This window comes from Sprattus sprattus, assembly GCF_963457725.1.
Source record: "Sprattus sprattus genome assembly, chromosome: 20".
NCBI classification, from domain to species: Eukaryota; Metazoa; Chordata; class Actinopteri; order Clupeiformes; family Clupeidae; genus Sprattus; species Sprattus sprattus.
In genome coordinates this window covers 15,754,218-15,778,400 of record NC_137918.1, presented here as the reverse complement: position 1 = coordinate 15,778,400, position 24,183 = coordinate 15,754,218, and the positions used below count along the sequence as shown (strand labels likewise).

Sequence of the window (24,183 nt, the reverse complement as noted above, 5' to 3'; positions counted from 1 at the left end):
GTGTGTGTGTGTGTGTGTGTGTGTGTGTTTGTGAGAGAGACAGAGAACTGATAGGATGAAATAGGTTTCTGGATGAAACTCTACGGCCCCAAAAGGGCATAACCAAGCGGCATAAGAAAAGCCTTGTTTCAGCAGCCAGTCTCTGTGTGTGTGTGTGTGTGTGTGTGTGTGTGTGTGTGGCATAAGAAAAGCCTTCTTTCAGAAGCCATTCTCACAGCAACATTTCACAGTTGAAAGAACTAACAGTTATTTATTTTATTTGTATCTTTTAGCCTGGAGTGGTTTAGGAAGGATTGAAACCTTGAATACTCGTATTATGTGTGTCAATTGCCTGTGTTGTTTGTGAAATGTGTGTCAAGATGGATGATGGTCACAAACTTGACCTATGAGTGATTCTATGAGTTATGCTCTATCAGTTGAAAACCTGTAATGAAGAAAAGGCTGTTGATATGAGAAATGTCTGTGTTGTTTCTGAGAACTTTGGAAATGTCTCATTGGCTTGCCCTATGTAGTCATTGCTGTAGAGCGGGGGTACTCTGCATTTCGTTATCTCAGTACTTGTACTCTGTATAATGACAATAAAGTTGAATCTAATCTAATCTAATCTAATCTAATCTCAATTAGACACCCAAAAGGCCCACTCGTCAAATTTCCATTCAGTCCAGGGTCCGGAACAGTGACGCTCAAAATCCAAAAAACATAACTCCAACAAAAAAGTTTGAACTAGGCACAAAAGGTGATGTGGTCTGGCCTAATTTATGTGAAAGGTGACACTTTTTTAGTGCTTTAAACTTGGGCATGTAAGGTGTGAAAGCCAGACGGAGGCACCTGTTGTAAGTGTTCATTAGTGAGTGTGCTCCTGTATTAGCTTTTCACCATATTCAAGGGTAGATTTGATCAAGATCAAGATGGATTATGGTCACAAACTTGACCTATGAGTGATTCTATGAGCTATGCTTTATCAGTTGAAAACCTGTAATGAAGATAACGGTGCAGATCCATTCAAGCGATCTGGGCGACGCGATCTGGGCGACCCCATGCATTTCAACGGGAGCCAGCTCCATTGTGACGTAGACCAGCGATCTGAGCGACGCGCCTGATGAAAATTCGAACATGCTCAAACTTATGCAAATGAGGAGCAATTTTTCTCGTCTTTGACGGTTTGAAAAATCACTAGTCCAGTCTATTTCCACACGCTACACCACGCCCACTCAAAGCAATGGAATTTGATCGCGTCGCTCAGATCGCTTGAATGGATCTGCACCGTAAGGCTGTTGATATGAGAAATGTCTGTGTTGTTTCTGAGAACTTTCCCTATGGAGTCATTCATTACTGTAGAGAAAGGGTAGATTCGACACACACACACACACACACACACACACACACACACACACACACACACACACACACACACACACACACTGATATTCAGAATCCACCCTAGCGGAGCACCGTACCCCAGTTATGGATTGAGTGGATAGTTTCACTTTTCTACTCAGCGGCGAAGGATAGCTGTACTTACGGTCTGAATTATGGAAATAAGATGAGCCTCACTGGGTTTAAATTGACTTCCATCTTTTGAAGTGGAAGCATGAGGAGCTGAGGACTGTGAGTGTGTGTGTGTGTGTGTGTGTGTGTGTGTGTTTTGAAGTGGAAGCACCAGGAGCTGAGGACTGTGAATGTTGCCTCAGGCTGGAACAGCGGAGACAAGCTTTTGCTATTCGCTGTGTGGTAGAGTTGCGTGTTGGAATGCGTGTTTAGCACAGAAACATATATTTAAGGCCAGTGGAGTGCTTGTATTTTCTGATTTATTATTAGACTGGTTGATTCCTGATTCTTTACAAAAAGGAAAGCTTGTGTTTTGACTTTTAAGTGATGACGCACTATTCAACCCCTCTGTGTCTTTACTTATAACCTCCATGCCCAATTGGTTGATATCATACAGCAACCAATTACCAGAAACATCCCTTCTTGTTTGTTACATAGTATCATTACAGTGCATGAAATGCCCTGTATTGTTATTCCTAGGCTTCTTCTTCTTCTTCTTATTCTTGTTACCTTTTTCTGCGATTAATTCAGCCCGAACCGCTTCACGTAGAAACTTCATTCAAACTTTGTCGCGTGGGTCTTGTAAACGACACTTATGCTATGTATTTTTCACTTTTTTAAACTTTATACTTTTTAAGATATGAAAGAAAAACGAATATAAATTTCTCCCATTGACTTACATTGGGCCATTATGACATCATAATAGGGTCTTTAAACTGGCTTGCACCTGTGCTTCACTGACACCTGCGCCAAATCCAAGGAATCTCTCCTCTCTGTCCCTCTCAATTTAACTGTAACTAGGTACATTAAGACACCATCCATTCTCTATTTTTTTTCTTCTCTCCATCTCTCCATCTTTCTCTCTCAGTTTACTTTCTCTCACACTCAATCTCTCTTCTTCACTCCATTTTTATCTCCTTTTTTCAATATTTTCACTCTCTCTTTATCTCTTCATCCAGAGGCACTCTTGTTCACTCTTCTTTCCTTCTTCCACTCTTCTTTCCTTTCTTCTTCCATTTTTCTTTCCTTCTTCCACTCTTCTTGCCTTTCTTCTCACCTTCATCCACTCTTCTTTCCTTCTTCCACTTTTCTTTCCTTTCTTCACTCTTCTTTCCTTTCTTCTTTCCTTCTTACACTCTTCTTTCCTTCTTTCACTCTTCTTTCCTTTCTTCTTTCCTTCTGTCACTCTTCTTTCTTTTCTTCTTTCCTTCTTACACTCTTCTTTCCTTTCTTCTTTCATTATTTCACTCTTCTTTCTTTTCTTCTTTCCTTCTTTCACTCTTCTCTCCTTTCTTCTTTCCTTCTTCCACTCTTCTCTCCTTTCTTCACTCTTCTTTCCTTTTGTCTTTCTTTCTTTCACTCTTCTTTCTTTTCTTCTTCCTTTCTTAACCTTTGCATTTCATGCACTGGTATTTCCTTCAGGAAATGCATTTTCTAGTTTGTGTTATGTTACTACATGTATACCGTAAATCCTCAAATAAAGACCGGGATTCAATTAGACGCCGGGCTTCAGATAGTAGCCGGGGTCGTGGTCCATACGGACAAATAAAGGCCGGGCCCCGAATACAAACCGGGGGTAAAATAAAGTAGTCTATATTACTGAAGCTTGGCAATTTGGTATGGTTTAGACTACATGCACGTATCGTATAGCCTACTGTTGTTTATCTGTAACGTTTTAGTTGGATAGGTTACTTTTTCCAGAAGGGATCATAAAGCAGTAGTAGACTTACAAAACTTTGATATTAAATTCAAAGAGATGGTGTATGCTGATTGCTGAAGAACATTCGGGAGAAAAAGCAGCAAAGAAGTTTAACATTGACCGGAGACGAATGCGATAGGCTATGACTAGCAGGTGGAGGTAGAAAGAAGGTATGCAATAAATTATATAAGCCTACTGCAATTATGCCCATTATTTGATTTAAATAATAAAATTCCATAACAGAAGATAAGTTAGAAATAAAAGCCTGCCCCTAGCACAAGCCTGCCCCAAATAAAGGCCGGTGCGCTGTGCAGCCTAAGTAAATACAAGCCCCGGCCACAATTTGAGGATTTACAGTATATGAGAAAATTAAAACGTACCCTATGCATTCATTGTCAAATCAAATCAAACTGGTCTTGCCAGTTCACAGCATGAATCAGCATGTTATTGTGTATATCACCACATGAATCAGCATGTTATTGTGTATATCACCACATGAATCAGCATGTTATTGTGTATATCACCACATGAATCAGCATGTTATTGTGTATATCACCACATGAATCAGCATGTTATTGTGTATATCACCACATGAATCAGCATGTTATTGTGTATCTGTGGCTAATAATGTGGGTAATTATGTGCCTATCAGCATGTTATTGTGTATCTGTGTGTAATAATGTGGGTAATAATGTGCCTATCAGCATGTTATTGTGTATCTGTGGGTTATAATGTGGGTAGTAGTGTGCCTATCACCACATGAATCAGCATGTTATTGTGTATCTGTGTGTAATAATGTGGGTAATAATGTGCCTATCAGCATGTTATTGTGTATCTGTGGGTTATAATGTGGGTAGTAATGTGCCTATCACCACATGAATCAGCATGTTATTGTGTATCTGTGGGTAGTAATGTGGGTTGATAATGTGCCTATCAGTACAAGAGAACCATATTGCCTCGGCAGAAGCCTGCATCACAATACCCACGCTGCCTGCCGTATCATCTCATCGTGTGTGTGTGTGTGTGTGTGTGTGTGTGTGTGTGTGTGTGTGTGTGTGTCAATAGGAGCAATACCCACGCTGCCTGCCGTATCATCTCATCCCACTGTTGTGCGCGATGTGTCCTGTATCTATTTGAATGACTCACACACTCACTGTTTTGTGTGTGTGTGTGTGTGTGTGTGTGAGTGTGAGTGTGAGTGTGTGTGTGTGTGTGTGTGTGTGTGTGTGTGTGTGTGTTTCAAAGCTTTTGAAAAGGGGAGAGACGTATCGCTCCTGCAGGGTGCCATATTCATCAGCACGATCTCAAAGCTGATGTGGGTTGGTTTCTTTGAACAAAACTATTACAAAAAGGTCTTCAGCTCAGGGACTGGGAATTATTTGAATGGGATTCACACCTTCAAAGACTCACACACTCACTGTTTTGTGTGTGTGTGTGTCAGTGTGTGTCAGTGTGTGTGTGTGTGTGTGTCAGTGTGTGTGTGTGTGTGTGTGTGTGTGTGTGCCTTAAGGTCGCATTTCGGAAAAGGTCATTGAAAGTGGAGGCCATTGCATTTGTTCGTTTCGGGAAAATGAGAAGATTATTGTATCCATGGCACATAAGGATAGGTGTTTTAACACATTGGGAAGAAGATTTTTTCTTTGTGAAGAGATCAACAGATAACAAGATTTATTTTTTACAAGTTTTTTTTCGTGCCACTAACTTTGTTAGGCCCGGCCTCCTGCACTGGTCGGTAGCACGTGCACCAGACTGTGTGTGTGTGTGTGTGTGTGTTTGCATGAGTGTGTGTCTGCATGAGTGTGTGTCTGCATGAGTGTGTGTCTTTAGGACAAATCAAGGAGTGTCTCTTTCTCCCCCAGCTTTCGCCCTTGGGATTAGTAACCAAATCCTTCCCCAGACGGTGTTCCTGTAGGTCACCCACAGCGAGACAGAGCCCAGTATTATTATCACCTGCACTCCCATAAAAGAGCTTTTTAGAATTCCGGTCACCCAGGCAACACCCCCCACCCCCCCAACCCCCCAGGTCCCGACCTACTCTCCCCACTGATGTAGAATGGAGAACAGGAGACCGAGCCTGACCTGGTCCATTATCATTATGTGGCCTTGGGTAAAGCTCACCAGAGCCACAGCCAGAGACATCCAGGGCCAGGCAGGCTTTCAGGCAGGCAGGCAGGGTGGATGGGTGGATGGATGGATGGATGGATGGATGGATACCCTGAAGTGCTTCCCTGTCTGTCCTCATCTGTGTTTCAATGTAGTCTGGTACCTGGAATAGAGATGGGCTCTTTTATTTAGTTCATTCGTTCAGCGACATCAGGTGCATTGCATTATGGAAGCAGTGGGATTCTGAGAAGAGAGAGAGAGAGAGAGAAAAGGCAAATTGCCTGGAGGGAAGTGCCTGTAGCAGAGCTGAACCAAATGTCCTCCGCGCTCACAAGCAGCATACCTGGAACCTTCTTACCTGGAACGTTTTCACCGGGGACCTTTTTCCCTGGAAAAATCAGCGCCTGAACGAAACCTATGTTCTTTTGTCGGGGGAGAGAGTTCAGGCTTTCTTCTACTGTGTGCCTCTCTGTGTTTTGTTTGAAACTAGGGTTCTGACCAGGCAGATTGCAGTGTTTGTTTCCCAGACGGCTGAGACCAACGGTCATTTCTCACCCTCGGCGCGCACACACACACACACACACACACACACACACACACACACACACACACACACACACACACACACACACACACACACACACACACACACACACACACACTGTCTAGGGTTAGACAGGACCTTAGATCATCTCCAACTAAGCATAGTAACTTGTGATGAGCCCTAAAGGGTGAAGATGCCTACAGACAGAGATCTTCTACAGCCAAGACATCACACTGCTGGCAGGAAGTGTCAACAAACATTAGCTTTTAATAACCATTCCAGAGAGAGACGGGAGTGTTTGGCTAATTAAACATCTTGCTTTGGTTTCCGCTTCACGTCAGATAGGTTTGGTATGATTTATAAATGTATTTTAATTGAGGAGTCCTGTGTGAGGTGAGTTGCAACAGCTTTTGGGCCCTGTGGAATCCTAAATGCAGCAGCCTGCTGCTTATTGTTTATCTCGTCCTCAGGTGTGTGTGTGTGTGTGTGTGTGTGTGTGTGTGTGTGTGTGTGTGTGTGTGTGTGTGTGTGTGTGTGTGTGTGTGTGTGTGTGGTGAGTTGCAACAGATTTTGGGCCCTGTGGAATCCTAGATGCAGTAGTCTGCGCTTAGTGTTTATCTCGTCCTCAGGACTGTGTGTGTGTGTGTGTGTGTGTGTGTCTGTGTGTGTGTGTGTGTGCCTCGAACATTCCCCTCTTGTTTTTGTGGCCTACTTTCCATTATTTGGTCACTTTCCCTACTTTTTATTGTTCCTGTCTTCTTAGCTTGGTCAGGTTCCCCTCACTCTCTCTCTTTCTCTCTCTCTCTCACACATACACACACACACACACACACACACACACACACACACACACACACACACACACACAAACACACACTGTGTTGTCTTTGTGCTTTACTGCTCCACTGTTTCATGACTGCCATAAAGACTCATAAATAGGGCTGGAAGGTCTGGTACAGGGCCATTTATCTGTCTTTGTGTGTGTGAGGTACTGTGTGCATGTGTGTGTGTGTGTGTGAGTGAGTAAGTGAGTGTGTGTGATGGAGAGAGAGAGAGATCAAGGGCGAGATAGAGTTGGAGAGAAAGAGCATGGTACCAGAATGTCTGCAGATTTAGTTATCTGGTTAATTAGGGAGGAATACAGTATGTAGGCTGTGGTGTGTGTGTGTGTGAGCCAGTGAGCCAGAGAGTGTGTGTGTGTGTGTGTGTGTGTGTGTGTGTGTGTGTGTGTCTCACTGCCTCCCGCTGCTCACAACATGAAAGCTTAACTTGTTTATTATGTTTTCCAGATTATTTTGGCTTCTTGTGTTTTGTAAGTACTGCAGCTATGCCCTGAATCAGTTATCACCTGCTTCTCCTCACCTAAGGTGATACCTCAGGAGTCACCTAAACTCTCCTTTGGTTCAACAAGATGGATAATGCAGCTATTACTGATGCCAGCAACTCTGCAGCATCTCCTGACGTCCCTAACTGCGAGTGTAGTTTCCTGGGCCCGGAGGCAACCTGCCATGCAGGCTTTTGGTGGTTGTTTGCATTTACATTTGGTCATTTAGCAGACGCTTTTGTCCAAAGCGCCGTACAAGGGAGAGAACAGTCAAGCTACGATTGATAAAACCTGGTGTAACAATAAATACTGCTTTTTTTTTTTTTCAAGAAATAGAAAACGAAATAGAAAGAAAAAGAAGTGCGGGGCTGTCACTGCTTAAGTTAAGCCAAGGTGCCAGTGAGGAAGGGTTGTTGTCGTTGTGGTATTCAGACCAGTCTTGCAAAGCAGGGTTTATCTAACCATGAGTGATTCACCTGAATGTAGAGCGCATTTGAAATATTCTAAACCCGTCTGACTCCTGGTCAAGTCAGAGTTCAAGACGTGGTGTGAATGGAAACAGAAAATGGTGCGGGCAATTGGTGCGTTTGTCACATTATTGGCCGGTTGAGGAGGAAGCCTAGCTAGATGGACATTTCAATACCACCTTTTTAACGACTCCTATCCACACTTGCCATCACGTGCCAAAGTTACATCTGACCCCAGCAGGCCACAGCCTGACCACCAGAGGTAACTGTTAGCTGTGTTAAGGCAGTCATTCTCAAAGTGTGGTCCGCGGACCACTGAATTTCTTCGGTCGCGTAGTCGGTATGGGCATCGTTGTGTTTATTGGTTGTGTTGTGTGTTACATTGGCGTGTCTGAGTGTGTGATGGGAGTATGAGGCTGTGAGCAACTATAGTTTGTAACATAACCAAGTCACGCATGGAGCAGGGTTCCAGATGCTTTGCCTTGCGCAATGTCATATCTATAACCAGCCTACTGGTACATAAAAAAGGAGAGCCCACCCGCGAAAAACATGTCTGGTGTCAGGTCTGGGTAGGAAGCCTGTTGTTCTGGGGATATACTATTTAGTAAGATGGTCAGCAAGTTTTTATTTATTGGCTAAGTGGTCCTTGGTCTGAAACAGTTTGAGAAACACTGTGTTAAGGTGATGATACATGGGGCACTGATTTTGCCCACTGATGATTTAAAGATCTCCAGATACAAATGTGTGGCCCAATATCAATGGGAAAGTGCCTGAACAACATCACTTAGCAGCATCACTCAGAACAATACATTTTCTGCTATCAGGTGATTTTATATGTGCTCAGATGTCTTCAAGCAGAGGAAACTATCTCAGGATAGAAGATTAACTACGAATGTGCTGGAGCTTTTTAACTAGACTGTTACAGTGATATAAGCAGAAAGACGGTGACCAACCTTTGTCCATGGGGACTCAAAAATGTTAGAACAAATTCATAGATTATCTTATAAACATTATTCACTTCTGGAAATTAAAAATATTCTAGAAGATTGTGTATATTTTTGGCTTCTGTGCCCTGCGACGTCGCTCAAAAAGGGCAGTGTTTTACACTGCATTAATTACAGCTCTTAATTACATGGCCTGAGTCACCTCACATCAGTAACCTCGTTTATAAAGTGGATTTCCCTGGACGAACGTGTCCGCAGCATTCGGACTGTAGTGGGAGGGGATCTTGACGAGATGTGGTCCCAGTTGAGCAGAATAATTGCTTTAGACGCTGACTTTGAGTGGCAGCTGCTGTGAATGGAATTAAATGTCATTTGGCCAAGCCCCGTGTGGAGTATGGGCAAGATGAGTGTACTCAGATAGCTCTTGCTTTTTTCCATTCAAACCACACAGCTGTCATCTCAAGTGTTCTATCAAATCTGAAAGGTAAGCTGCATTCTTGCCTTTTTGTGTTTTTCCAAATGATCCAGGCAAAAGAATTCCTCTGAAACCCTTAATATACCACTATTTTGGCATGGAGGGTTTTGTTCTGTTTGAGCTCCCTGGGGCTTTTCCACTGTAGGAACTCTGGACAATTCCCCAGGTGGCGCGGCCGTGTACAGGAATGACCCATCAATCAGCCCTTTCAGCCTTTCTGTTTCCAGATAATATTTTGCTCTTCGATCATGACGTCAATTCTGAGCACGACAGAATAATGTTAGTACGTTTTTGTCCTAAGGGGGGAAATTATTTTCCGCGGTACATCGCAAGGGGATTCAACAACACATTTCCATCCAACGGTAGTTGTTACGTTCCAGCCGGCTCGTGACTGAAACAATAACATTGGAGGCAGACAGCAACGGTTTCTTACAAAAAAGCACGAGTGTTTATTCAGTCCAAAACAATCTCAATACAATGGCAACGTGTCTAGGGGTTTAGACGTAGATATCCTGAGCCAGGGAGTCAGGTGTCCATTGATGCTTTTATTTCCTACACCTCGTCAGGTGTAGGTGATCAGTCATCAATCATCCCAAAACGTCCTACAGGCCACGCATGGCCATTGCAACGTCTGTAGAGGTGCAGTGGGTCGTAACACCTCCCTCCCAAGAAGGTTTCCCTAGGAAACCTAAAAACACAAAAAAACGACCCTCTGTGACTCTGAAGACTCCATTCCCCCAACATCCAGGGCCCTAGGAAATTTGAGAAACAAAGAGACTACACTTCATAAGGCAACATGTATTCACGCTATCGAGAGCATCAGAAATAATGTTATCAACTTCTCAAATATATGAAATGTAAAAAGGATACTGCTGGGGTATAAGACTCCAGCGCATTTTCGATGATTTTGAGTTCTTCATGCCGTCGATGAACACTAGAGGACTTCAATCCGTGTAGCCCGTACCAAAACCAGAGGCAAAATCCAAATAAACCTCAATATACTGTTCTGCCATGACAAGGGGTAGTGCCTCCTTCTCCACATTGGAATAATCCATAGCCAGATGTTCACCACCATCTGAGCGCAACTGTGGAAGTACCACCCCAACATAGTCACTGGCATCAACAGCCACATGAAGAGGACCTTTAATGGGGAAAAACTTTCAAATTCCATTTTAAGCTTTCTCTTATTCAAATCTTGGGCTTTAGGTTCCACATTCAGTTGCTCCATCTGCCCCTTAGAATCTTCCTGTTGATTTTCCCACTGCTGCTGCAGAGAAGATATGGTGTCTGATTTTTCTTTCAGTATCCTCTCCTTATGCTCCAGCTGTTCCCTAAGCTGCTTTGAAAGGATCTGAAGGTCATCTTCAGCCTCACCCAGAAGCTTGTTTCGCTCATCTTTAGATGACTTGAGTTCTTGCTCATGACGTTGTTCTTTCTCAAGAACTTCTTGCTTGAGGCGGTTCAGTTGTAGTTCCCCTGATGGCTCTTTCAGGTTAAGCTTACGATTTGTAGTCTTCTCAGACTTGACCTCTTTAGCTTTTCCGAATCCAACAGATTTCAATTTCTTCTTATTAAGTGCATGGCACTCAGATATTTTGTGCCCTGGCTTTTTGCAGTAAAAGCACTTTATACAGTAGTTAAAATCAGCTGAATTCTTATAACCCCTAGGGTTAGACACAGGGTTAGGCCTCGTCACTCTGCCCCTGACTGGAACTCTGAACCTACGCTGATCACCAATAAATCTATCCTGCCTGCCTCGGTGGGTCAACACATACTCATCTGCCAATTTGGATGCGTGAGCCAGAGTTTCCACCCTCTGCTCATTCAGATAGGTAGCCACCTCATTAGGAACACACTTCTTAAAGTCCTCAAGGAGGATTAACTCCTTGAGTAGCTCCATGGAGTCTGCCTTCTGTGAGGTACACCAGCGACCAAACAGATACCTTTTCTGATGTGCAAACTCCACGTACGTGTGCTGGTCAGTCTTTGTACAATGGCGGAAGCACTGGCGATGTGCTTCAGGCACCAAATCATACCTATGAAGTATTTCCCTTTTCACCGTCTCATATGAAAAAGATTGTTCCATGGGCATAGACACATACACATCCAGAGCCCTCCCTACCAAAACACTCTGCAAAAGAAGCGTCCAGGACTCTTTTGGCCACTTCAGAGAGGTAGCCACTCTCTCAAAGTAGGGAAAGTAAAGATCCACTTCCTGCTCTGAAAAGGGTGGCACCATCCTGACACTTTTGCAGATGTCAAAGGACGGGGCAAATGTTGTTAAGGACCCAGTCTTTCTAGCTCCTAACTCTAATTCCATTTCCCTTAAGTTAAACTGCCGTTCGCGTTCATGCTGGTGGTCCTCGCGCTCCTGTTCGCGCAGTCTGTCTTCGCGTTCCCATTTGGCTTGTTCCCTCTGGAACTCTAACTTTTTTATTTCTAGTTCTAGTTCCAGACGTTTTTGTTCAACCTCCATCTCTTCCAGCCGAGCTTCATTAGTAATTTCCTCCATCTCTGAAGCCATAGTGCCACCAGAGGAAAACAATAAGTATACTATACAATTTCCTAACACACAATTACCCACAGATATGTAAACCACTGTTTACACCTTAAATGTTGTCAGGAACACCTTATGCAATCTGGCCTAGAACACAGTTCAACCAGAAGAGGAAAAAGTGGAAGATAACCACCCCTCCAACTAACAGAGACTATAACCCACCAGCAGCAATGCAAACCATAGGCAGTCTAGGTTTCCCAAAAACTTGCCACAATCCCTTACAATCAAAATGGCTTGCCACAATAGCCCAGTCACACACCGCTACTGGATAAGAGGCTTCACTCTCCAGCCTCGATACTTTTAACGCGCACCAAGCACAGTTAAGCTCGTCCAATTCGTATCACTAAACAGCGGTAACTAATACCACAACTACACTGAATAACACGTCTTAATTATGAATTACCAACAAACGCTCTAACAAGGGAAAAACAACAAACCTCGTGAGTTTCACTCACTGTGCGTCACCGGCAAACAATCCCTTTTCTTTGGGCTCTGAGCTACTCCCCTCCTAGTTGAATATAAACTAACTTCGCCTTGCTAGTCTTCTACGGCTTACCAGGCTCGAGGCAAACTTTAAACGCTGAACTCGCGGGAATGAAGCAGACCATAGACGCAGTCAAACTTCCAAACCCCGAAGCGTACCCCCACCCGGAATTACCGCAAAAAATAACAAACGAAAATAACAAAAAACACAACAAACAGTACTCCGATGGAAGCGTCAGTCCCGACACAGCTGGAGAACTCTTACCTACAGGAGTAAGCCCCGTTTACCCAGCAACACACAGTTAGTTCACTCACCGACTATGACTGTCTGCACTCCAAAAACAATACTATCCCGGTCGAGAACCCCAATTGTTACGTTCCAGCCGGCTCGTGACTGAAACAATAACATTGGAGGCAGACAGCAACGGTTTCTTACAAAAAAGCACGCGTGTTTATTCAGTCCAAAACAATCTCAACACAATGGCAACGTGTCTAGGGGTTTAGACGTCGATATCCTGAGTCAGGTGTCCATTGATGCTTTTATTTCCTACACCTCGTCAGGTGTAGGTGATCAGTCATCAATCATCCCAAAACGTCCTACAGGCCACGCATGGCCATTGCAACGTCTGTAGAGGTGCAGTGGGTCGTAACAGTAGTACATACACCAGGACAACACACAACAGTAACAGATGGTATTAGTGCTCAAGGGCACACAACAGCAGCAGGCCAAAGTAGAAAACCAGCTTATAGTTCCCCCGGCGAGTTATCCTCTTTTGTGCGGATAAGGCTGTGGGTACCAGCCATCCCCTCTGCACCTTAGGTCCTGTACCTGCACACATAGGGTATTACAGAGGAGTGGCAGTCGAGTGTGTGTGTGTGTGTGTGTGTGTGTGTGTGTGTGTTTGTGTTTTTGTGGGTGTGAGAGAGAAAGGTGTGTGTGTGGGTGTGAGAGAGTCTGTGTGTGTGTGTGTGTGTGTGTGTGTGTGTGTGTGTGTGTGTGTGTGTGTGTGTGTGTGTGTGTGTGTGTGTGTGTGTGTGTGTGTGTGTGTGTGTGTGTGATGTCCTGTTCTTTTGGGATTGCAATGTGTGTGATGGCCTTCCAATTGAGCTCTGAGGTGAGAGGTGTGGGGAGACCTATAATCTCTTCAGCAGCGTGGTGTGTGTGTGTGTGTGTGAGCTCTGAGGTGAGAGGTGTGGGGAGACCTATAATCTCTTCAGCAGCGTGGTGTGTGTGTGTGTGTGTGTGAGCTCTGAGGTGAGAGGTGTGGGGAGACCTATAATCTCTTCAGCAGCGTGTTGAAGAAACAGGTGGAAGAGTAGAGCAGCATGGGTTTCCATGATAGTGTGTGTGTGTGTGTGTGTGTGTGTGTGTGTGGAAGAGTTGAGCAGCATGGGTTTCCATGATACTTTAGCACGACACTAGGAGGAGATGGCTCCTGTTCTCAAATGTTCTTTGTCTGCTTTTTGAAGCTGAGTTAAGTGTTCAGAGTAGGTCTGAGGTATTTGAAGCTGTCCGCTATTTTAGCTGTTTCCTTTCCTTGTCCCATGAAGTGAAGGGCTAGTCTACCTATTAGTATTTCTTTAGTTTTCTTGACATTAAGATAGAGGTGGTTACAATAAGTATCAACTATTACTGCAAGCTCCACACAGCAGTTTAAAAGGGAGTAGGTTCTTATCTCGCCCCAGAATATGGCCCTGCAAGAGGTCCTACAAGCGTGGTTCCTGAAGTGAAAAAGCACCTTAAGGTTCCCCCCCCCCCTAAAACGCCCCCGGAGTTCCTAAAATGGCCGCCTTATAGGATTCTGTTCCTGGAGTCTAAGTGTGTTTCAGGCCTGTTGACCCTGGTGACAGCTTTACAGTCCACCTCCACTGAAATACACTGAGTGCTGCTGTTCAGGCTCCCCTGAAGAAACACACGGTCCAAGATGTCTGTGTGAATTAGTGTCTCGCTCTCTCTTTCTCTCCTTCTATCTCTCTCCTTCCCTCTCTCTCTCTCTCTCTATCTCTCCTTCCTACTCTCTTTCTCTATCTATCTCTCTCTCTCCCTCCTCTCTTTCTCTCCTTCCATCTCTCTCCTTCCCTCTCTCTCGCTCTCTCTCTCTACTTCCCTTTCTATTTATCTAACTCTCTCTCTCCCTCCTCTCTCTTTTTCTCTTCTTCTATCTCTCTCCCTTCTTCTTTCTCTCTCTCTCTCTACTTCCCTCTCTCGCTCTCTCTCTCTCTCTACTTCCCTCTCTCTTTCTCTAACTCTCTCTCTTTCTCTCCTTCCCTCTCTCTCTCTCTCTCTACTTCCCTCTCTCTTTCTCTAACTCTCTCTCTTTCTCTCCTTCCCTCTCTCTCTCTCTCTACTTCCCTCTCTCTTTCTCTAACTCTCTCTCTTTCTCTCCTTCCCTCTCTCTCTCTCTCTCTACTTCCCTCTTTCTTTCTTTAACTCTCTATCTCCCTCTCTCTCTCCTTCCCTCTCTCTTACTCTCCCTGTGTGTGTGTCTGTGTGTGCGTGTGCCTGTGCGTGTGTGCGTGCGTGCTTGTGTGGAAGAGAGCAAGATAAATGACAAGCAGATAAAGAATGAACATAGAACTGTAGGAGTGGGTTGGGACATGAGGTGTATTTGTGAGGCTTTGCCTGTTGCTCACTGGGCAAATATAAAGGAAGAGCACTAATATTTACAGACAGGTTCTTGTGTAACAACAGGTAGAGCGAGTAGAGAAGAGGAAGCCATTGGCTCCATACCTGGGCTCTGTTTGATCTGTTCAGTGTTGTAAGCCACTTTGTAGAAAAGCTACCCTCAAAGCCAGTGGTGGGCAATTCATTTTCCCAAGGGGCCACATGAGAAAGTGGGACTGTTGTGGGGGGCCGGACCAATAGGCTGAACTCAATTCTGCTTAATATAAATGTTAGCTCTTTATAAATAGCATTACATTGTATGGTTTTGATTAACTGCTACTGGTATGAAAATGTGGTGCAGGCATAGTAAAAACACCAACATTATTTTATCAAAATTTAAGTAACATAGCCGTATATTAAGTATAGGTATTTACGTTTGATTCCTAATTTACAATTGACCTCCGCGGGCCTCTCAGGGACAGCCAACGGGCCGCAAATGGCCCTTGGGCCGCACTTTGCCCAGGTCTGCTCTAAGCAGTGGTGTAGGCCAGGGTATACGCAGGTATACGGAGTATACCCACTTATTTTTCAGTCAGCATTACGTATACCCACTTCTCAAAACAGGGCGTTTATCCTGTGCTGCATGGGCTGCTTAAAATAAATTAAGAGTATACCCACTTCTCCAGGGACCACTACACCACCGGCTCTAAGCTATGACTAAATAAAGAGTAAGTAAGTAAGTAAGTAAGTAAGACTTTATTTTACATTTCGTACAAGAGTTGTAAAATCAATAAAAGCAAGCAGCAGGAGCAATACATGGAGTAAAAGATAAATACAAAATGATCAACATCGTATCAGAACCTGGTGTTCTGATAGGCTTACTAAAACTAAAATCAGGATAAAAGAAATATAAAACCCTTAAAACAGTTAAAAAGAGAAATAGTGCAAGTTACAGAGAAATAAATAGTGCCAGATAAAATTAATAAAATGCTTTTCGTAAAAAGGTTTTAAGCTGCCTTTTAAAGGTGTCTAGAGGCAAAGAGGACTGCCCTGTGGCCCTCATGTAAATCAGAGTGCTAATTATCGGCACTGGTATTGCATGTCCATGGATGCTAATCTCCATATTGAATCAAGAAGGGTAGGAGCAAACATCTTGATAACTGTGAAAACTGTGGGAGTGTGATTGGAAGAGAAAATACCAGGCTGTTTATTTCAGTTTTTTTTTTCCAGCAACGTTTCATTTGGGATGGCCGGTTTTAGACACTGAAGATGCAGTCAGTGAATCTCAATACCAAACTATGTGATAACAAAGCAACTCAAAACTGCCTGTGAGCTTACTTTTCAGAAACCCTCCAACCACAAACTATAACTCCGACTAAAACTAAACCATTAACCCCATCACTTCTTACAAGAAGTATGCAAGTGTGCGCACAAGTGTGTGTGTGTGTGTGTGTGTGTGTGTGTGTGTGTGTGTGTGTGTGTGTGTGTGTGTGTGTGTGTGTGTGTGTGTGTGTGTGTGTGTGTGTGTGGCTCATTGTAACATACCAGCCTATCCCTGTGCTGTGTGATTTCTGAGAATGGAGTCAGGGACCATTTTAAAAAGACCCCTGATTTTGACCACTCATCCTCGCCATCTTGTGCGTGTGTGTGTGTGTGTGTGTGTGTGTGTGTGTGTGTGTGTGAGGACCACTCATTCCCTCCTCGCCATCTTGTGCCAAGTCTCTGTGCGTGTTCAGCCTTCAGACGGAGGGAAATACACACACACACACACACACACACACACACACACACACACACACACACACACACACACACACACACACACACACAGCCTCCAGACGGAGCGAAATGTAGGTCACATCACATTACCCAGTCAATCGCTCAAAGCTCATATTAAGGAAAAATTGATCCGGAAATATCCAAGGCAGAGCAGGTCTGCTTCTGGAGATTTTGTCCTTCTCTTTCAGAATCAAAAAGAGAGAGAGATGCATCAGCAGAATCCTAATGTCCTCATTTCTCATCTCAGCCATACTTCACCTGTAGTGCCGCGGTTGGTAGCTGTTTCGGTTAATATTTCAAGCGATATATATGGAGCAGTAGATAAATCGGACTTATCGTAATTGAAAGCATCGCCCTCGCCCATCATCCATCGTTTTGCATGGGAGAGGTGGGCCGTGTGTCAAAAACTCAAACAGGATGTCTATGGCGGTGGTGCTGCATGGTCTTCGAGTGAACAGCAGGGGGCGTTTCGCAGGGTGTGCAGTAAATGAATTAATCCAGCTTTTATAGCTTTGCAGATCTAGCCTGGATGCCAGACAGAACTTAGCCCCGCACACAACATTTGAGGTCTGGAAGTTCGGTCTGGCATCGCTCCGTTGGCGGAGAAATTATGCCCGACCAAAAATGGGATCCGGTAAAAGTTGAATGTATCAGCTAGCCCCGAGGGTCTACGTTTGAAACGCGCCCCATAATCACAGCCCAATGGAGCAGTATCAGACTCATATTCTGACTAGAATTATGATCGTCAGGCTATTGCAGATCCATTACTCCCAGGCTACCCTCAGCAGTCGACCAGCTGTGGCCCAGACCTGGCCCTCACCCGGCCCAGCACCGTTCCAGACTCCCCTTCTGTCTCTGACTCATCCTGCTGTGTCTTTAGTCCGACCGTGCTTGAGTCTGATGGTGATCCAGACTCCCTCTTCTGTCCCAGACGCATCCTGCTGTCTCTTTAGTGCGACCGTGCTTTAGTCTGACCGTGCTGTGTCTCTAGTCTGACCGTGCTTTAGTCTGACTGTGCTGTGTCTCTAGTCTGACTGTGCTTGAGTCTGATGGTGATCCAGACTCCCTCTTCTGTCCCAGACTCACACTGCTGTGTCTTTAGTCCGACTGTGCTGTGTCTTTAGTCTGACTGTGCTGTGTCTTTAGTCTGACTGTGCTGTGTCTTTAGTCTGACTGTGCTGTGTCTTTAGTCTGACTGTGCTGTGTCTTTAGTCTGACTGTGCTGTGTCTTTAGTCTGACTGTGCTGTGTCTTTAGTCTGACTGTGCTGTGTCTTTAGTCTGACTGTGCTGTGTCTTTAGTCTGACTGTGCTTTAGTCTGATGGTGATCCATCAGCTGAGAGTGGCTTTTGGAGAGCTTTCCAGGCACCTAGTGTGTGGGAGTGAGATTGGTTACTAAAAGAGTCCAGTCCAGTGAAGACTGTGGAGGCTGCGAGGGGAGATAGAGAACTACCCAACCTGGGGCAGGGGCTCAGACCACACATTACAGCTCTCTCTGTCTCTCTCTCTCTCTCCCTCTCTCTCTCTCTCTCTCTCCCTCTCCTCCATCCTTCAGTCTCTCTCTCTCAACCTGGGGCAGGGGCTAAGACCACACATTACAGCTCTCTCTGTCTCTCTCTCTCTCTCCCTCTCTCTCTCTCTCTCTCTCCCTCTCCTCCATCCTTCAGTCTCTCTCTCTCAACCTGGGGCAGGGGCTAAGAACACACATTTCAGCTCTCTCTCTCTCTCTCTCTCTCTCTCCTCCTTCCTTCAGTCTCTCTCTCTCTCTCTCTCTCTCTCTCTCTCTCTCTCTCTCTATCTATCGCTCTCTCTCTCTCTCTCTCTCTCTCTCTCTCTCTCTCTCTCTCCTCCTTCCTTCAGTCTCTCTCTCTCAACCTGGGGCAGGGGCTCACACCACAAATTTCAGCTCCCCCCCCTCTTTCTCTCTCTCTCTCTCTCTCTCACACATTTCAGAGATCTTTGGGTATTTGGGTTTCCGACGATGCTCTTGTGAGCGGGGCGAGAGAGATCCTGCTGTGTGGGTGTGTCTGACCCCCTGCTGCGATCAAACCAAGGTTGTCTTGCTATTTCAGTCGGTGAAACCTCGGTAAAAGCTTCAGACGTCCGCTGTCACGCATGAGAAAAGAGAGGGGAAAAAAACCCCACTTCTGCGATCAGGGCAAAGATGAGAAAGACTAGAGAGATGAGAAAGATGTATGGTGCTGTGTGGTCAGCCTAACAGTTGGCATTAATCATCATTAGAGCCCTCATCGATCACTGACAACCTCAGAGCCCCCAGCCCAATGAAGATGGAGGTTTTCACCGAAATACGTCTGCCAGCCCGGCTGAACGGGTCGCAGTGCGGCGGTAGCGGAGGAATAGAGGTTCAACATCAGTTCAGCTGTGGTGTCAGACGCTAGTGTACAGTACAACATGCTACTTTATTCATGGCCTTCAGTGGCTAATATAAGACATAGTAACATGAAAAAAACAAGGATGAAAAAAACTAAAACACAACACACAAAACAACCCAAATCAGCAACAACAACAACAACAGACGACAACACCACCACCACAAAACACCAACATGCACATAAAGAAAGAAAGAAAGAAAGAAAGAAAGAAAGAAAGAAAGAAAAAAGAAAAGAATAATGGGGAGATGTCTTCATGTACCTTGTGTCAGCAGGAGCCTGTGGTTATTATATAATTATAATTATAATTGCAGTGATGTTGAGGCGAGTGCGTTGGGAATCGATGTACTGGGAAGAAATGAAGTGAAATTTTGTTTGGAGCATGTCGGGAGGAGTGTGAAAATCGAAAGATTCCTCTTGTCACAATCAAATGAATCTGCGAGATCCTCTCCTCTTTTTCTCTGTGCTTCTGTTCTGAATGTATCTTTCTCTCTCTCTCTCTCATTCTCTCCTTCCTTTCCCCTATCTTTCCTCTTCTCTCTGTTTCTACCCTTCTCTCTCTTCTTCTTCCTCTTTGTCTTTTTATATTTCTCTTTCTCACTCTGTTCACCCCCCGCTCCTCTCCCTCCCTCCCTCATACTTCTCTCTCTCTCTCTCTCCTCACTTCCTCCAGGTGATGTCCCAGGCCAAGGGCCAGCAGAAGAGCCTGGTGCAGTCCATTGAGTCCCTGCCGCTCCCTCTAACCCCCCTACTTCCCTCTCTCTCTCTCCTCCATCCTTCATACTTCCCTCTCTCTATCCTCCCTACATCCCTCATACTTCCCTCTCTCTCTCTCCTCAAACCCCCCTACTTCCCTCTCTCTCTCCTTCCTCCATCTCTCATACGTCCCTCTCTCTCTCTCCTCCCTCCCTCCAGGTGATGTCCCAGGCCAAGGGCCAGCAGAAGAGCCTGGTGCAGTCCATCGAGTCCCTGCCACCCCCTCTAACCCCCCTACTTCCCTCTCTCTCTCTCCTCAAACCCTCATACATCCCTCTCTCTCTCTCCTCCATCCCATACTTCCCTCTCTCTCTCCTCCATCCCCCCTACTTCCCTCTCTCTCTCTCCTCTAACCCCCCTACTTCCCTCTCTCTCTCCTCCATCCCTCATACTTCCCTCTCTCTGTCCATCCCCCTACGTCCCCTTCTCTCTCTCTCTCTCTCTCTCTCTCATTCTCTCCTTCGTTTCCCCTGTTTTTCCTCTTGTCTCGGTTTCTACCCTTCTCTCTCTTCCATTGAGTCCCTCTCTCTCTCTCTCTCCTCCCTCCCTCCAGGTGATGTCCCAGGCCGAGGGCCAGCAGAAGAGCCTGGTGCAGTCCATCGAGTCCCTGCCTCCCCGGGGGGGACCCCTCTCCTGCCTGGACCAGGACCTCCTCCTCCTGAAGGCCACCTCCGCCGCCACCCTCAGCTGCCTCGGGGAGTGCCTGAGCATCCTCCAGCAGAGCTCCGGTCACCACGGACACCACCAGGGCTCCACCACCAGGCCCCCCGGACCCGCCCACGACCCACCCTCCGGTGAGTCCCTCCTGGGCCCAACCCAGCCGCCGCCGCTGCTCCCCCTGGGCCCCCCCGACCCCTCTGGGAAGGGCCACGTGGAGGTAGATTGCGGCCTCTGTCCGTCCCTCTCAGGACCCATTCAGCTGAATGTATGCAATACGTGTTGTTGACAGTGCATGTTGGTGTTTTGTGGTGGTGGTGTTGTTGTTGTTGTCTGTTGTTGTTGTTGTTGTTGTTGTTTTGTGTCATTTGTAATTTGTTTATTTTCTCATCCTTGTTTTTTTCATGGTACTATGTCTTATATTATTGATATGTTGTTTCTCCCCCCCCCCATTCATTTCATCTGTTGTTAACTCAAATGTTATAGATTCGTCTGTTTTTTGTTTGTAACATTTGTCGACATTTTACAACCACAAGTGGCAAGCCATTGTTATGCCCACATACAAATATTGAGTGTGTGTGTGTATGGCTGTGTGTGAGTGTGTGTGTGTGTGTGTGTGTGTGTGTGTGTGTGTGTGTGTGTGGGAGAAAAGAGACATGGGGGAATGAAGAGATTGAGAGAATGACTGTGTCAAAATATTTCCTTACTATGCACTTCATTTCCAGTGTCAAGATTGCATGCCAAAGGGCAGCGTGAGTGTGTGTGTGTGTGAGTGTGTGTGTGTGTGTGTGTGTGTGATTGTCATGCCAAAGAACTTCACTGAGGTGCCTAACGCCAAAAACGTCAAATGCCTTGTGAACTCTTCCAGTTGACAAAAAAAAGTAATAATAATAAAAACACAATCAGATCCAATAAAAACCTTTCAAAGCAAACTTCCTCCGACCTAAGGCTGGTTCTCTTTGTGACCCCCCCCTCCCGTGGAACTGAGACTGTCGACTCGGAGACGTCTGGAGTGACGTAACTTTTGAAGGGTGCTCCGGTTAAGGAGGAGGGTAAGGTGGTCATAGGGGGACGGACGGGGCGACCACCTCACACCACCCCTATCTCTCCCCCCCCCCCTCCCCCCTCCCTGTCCCCTCCCTTTGTCCTCTGTGTGTCTACAGTAAGGTGGTCTTAAGGGGGGGGACGGGGTGACCACCTCACACCACCCCTATCTCTCTCCCCCCCCCCCCCCTCCCCCCTCCCTTTGTCCTCTGTGTGTCTACAGTAAGGTGGTCTTAAGGGGGGGGGACGGGGCGACCACCTCACACCACCTCTCTCTCCCTCCCCCCTCCCTTTGTCCTCTGTGTGTCTGCAGTAACCCTGCCCTGTGTGTCAGGCAGAGGTTGGTGTGGAGTGGGGCCCCCCAGGGGACCCCCCAGTGGAATGGGACCCCCCAGCCGCAAGTATAAAACAGCCTCGTCCTTCCGCTGCCTGTGCGGTGCCCCGTGCGTGGACTCCTCCCCCATGGCCGTTCCCCCGCCCATGCCCATGCCCAGTGTCCGCCATGTCCCTCTCTCTTCCTAGCTTGGGCGCTCTGCTCCCCCTATTTTTCATTTGCAGGGCCACCAGAGAGGGAGAGGGTTACGGTGAGATCAGACGCCAGTGCTGTGGTGTGTGTGTGAGTGGTGACTGTGGCGTTCAGGGCTGCGGTGGGTGGGCCTCCCACAGGAAAGGTCTTCGGTCCTGAAGGGCACAGCCACAGCTCCCTGCTCCTCCCTAGAGATGGACACACAACTGGACAGTCATGGTCTACTCTCCCCCCCCCCCCCCCACCCATTGCATGGCAGAGTGATTGCAGGATCAGGGCTGGCAGAGGGTTCACAAGGCTCCCCCTAAGTCTAGTGGATGCAGCCCCTGCATTATGTCTGCAGTAGGTCAGCTACTGATGAGGAGCCTCTCTCTCTCTCTCTCTCTTTCTCTCTCTCCTCTATCTCTCTCTCTCTCTCTCTCGCGCTCTCTCTCTCTCTCTCTCTCTCTCTTTCTCTCTTTCCTCTATCTCTCTCTCTCGCTCTCTCTCATCTATCTCTCTCTCTCGCGCGCTCTCTCTCTCTCTCTCTCTCTTTCTCTCTCTCCTCTATCTCTCTCTCTCTCTCTCGCGCGCTCTATCTCCTCTATCTCTCTCTCTCTCTCTCTCTCTCTCTCTTTCTCTCTTTCCTCTATCTCTCCCTCTCTCTCTCTCTCTCTCTTTCTCTCTCTCCTCTCTCCCTCTCTCTCTCTCTCTTTCTATCTTTCCTCTATCTCTCCCTCTCTCTCTCTCTCTCTTTCTCTCTCTCCTCTCTCCCTCTCTCTCTCTCTCTCTTTCTCTCTTTCCTCTATCTCTCTCTCTCTCTCGCGCTCTATCTCCTCTATCTCTCTCTCTCTCTCTCTCTTTCTCTCTCTCCTCTCTCCCTCTCTCTCTCTCTCTCTCTTTCTCTCTTTCCTCTATCTCTCTCTCTCTCTCGCGCGCTCTATCTCCTCTCTCTATCTCTCTCTCTCTCTCTTTCTCTCTCTCCTCTCTCCCTCTCTCTCTCTCTCTCTTTCTCTCTTTCCTCTGTCTCTCTCTCTCTCTCTCTCTCTCTCGTCATGATGCGCCTTCTTCTCCCTGAAAGCGTTATTGACGTGAAGAGGAGTTTTATTTTTGGCTGCTCGTTCTCCCTTGGCCTAAGCTTCTGGTCAACCAGCGGCGTTGCAAAACGTTTTCCTCAACGGAGATGAGAGTCCTCTAAAGAGATAAGAATGTGTGTGTGTGTGTGTGTGTGTGTGTGTGTGTGTGCCTCTAAAGAGATAAGAAGCCGGGGCCAAGAGAGCCGGGGGGATTTTATTGTTTTGTTTGTCGGCGTCCGGCAAACCCCGAATGCTTTTGAAACGGACGTGAGGACGCGCCGCGTGGCGTGGCTCCTCCTCCGCTGGCCCTCGGGAGGCTGTTAGCATGCTATCCCCCCCCCCCCAGCTATTAACACAGAAGAGACCCAGGGCAGACTGCTGCAGAGTCAAGGCACTGTCGGAGGAGTGGGCTCTGGAGGGTTAGGAAGAGGAGGGGTTCGAAGGAGGGGAGGGGAGGGGGGGTTTGTGGTCCATGCAGCTTGCGCTAAAAAGGGATGAAACGGAGCGGAGACGAGCGAAAAGGTAACTCCAGACCAAAAGCTTTTTGCTGCTAAGTGTGTGTATGGTATCTGCATGTCCATGTTTGATCTGATCTGGATTGACCTCATCATCTGGATAGACAGCTCAGCTCTCCCCCCCCTTCACATGTATGCGACCTGCATGCATGTTTGCTCTGGCACGCATTCTTCTGCCTGGTGTGTGTGTGCCTGTTACTTGTTCACCTCTGGTTACTCTACACACACACACACAGCCACCTCAGCACACACACACACACACACACACACACACACCTTACTCCGTCAACTCTGTATTGGAAACAAACCAAACATGCAAGCTTTTTTATGTCAGATTTGATCAGAACCAGCGGAAAAAAATGTACTACGACTCCACTCTAACTACTTCTAGAAGTTTTAGTAACTTACAGTAGCATACTATGACAGTGGTACAGAAGGCAGAGAAGTCGTTTAGTCATCAGGAGGTTGCTAGTGATATTCCCTGTCGAGGCGTCCTTGAGCAAGACACTGAACCCCTAATTGCAGGGTGCCATCAGTGTAGAATGTGTATACATCCTTGTAAGTCGCTTTGGCTAAATGACTAAATGTAAATGTACTAAATAGCACTTTGTACTGAAATGTAAACACGTGCTCTTCCCAATCATAGATGTCAGGCTTTTAGACCCATTTCAGGCTGGTCCAGAAAGAACATCAAATCACCTGATAGCTCCCCA

The 24,183-nt window shown here is 46.3% G+C and overlaps 1 protein-coding gene across 1 annotated transcript in view; it reads left to right on the top strand.

Annotated features, from left to right (window-relative positions):
- Positions 1–24,183, top strand: part of osbpl10a (oxysterol binding protein-like 10a) — a gene marked incomplete at its 5' end in the record, with an annotated part of 96,804 nt that overhangs the window by 37,649 nt on the left and 34,972 nt on the right. Inside the window, one exon of the mRNA XM_080859191.1 lies at positions 20,227–20,467. Coding sequence (XP_080715317.1) covers positions 20,227–20,467 — 241 coding nt within the window. The remainder of the gene's footprint in view (positions 1–20,226; positions 20,468–24,183) is intronic.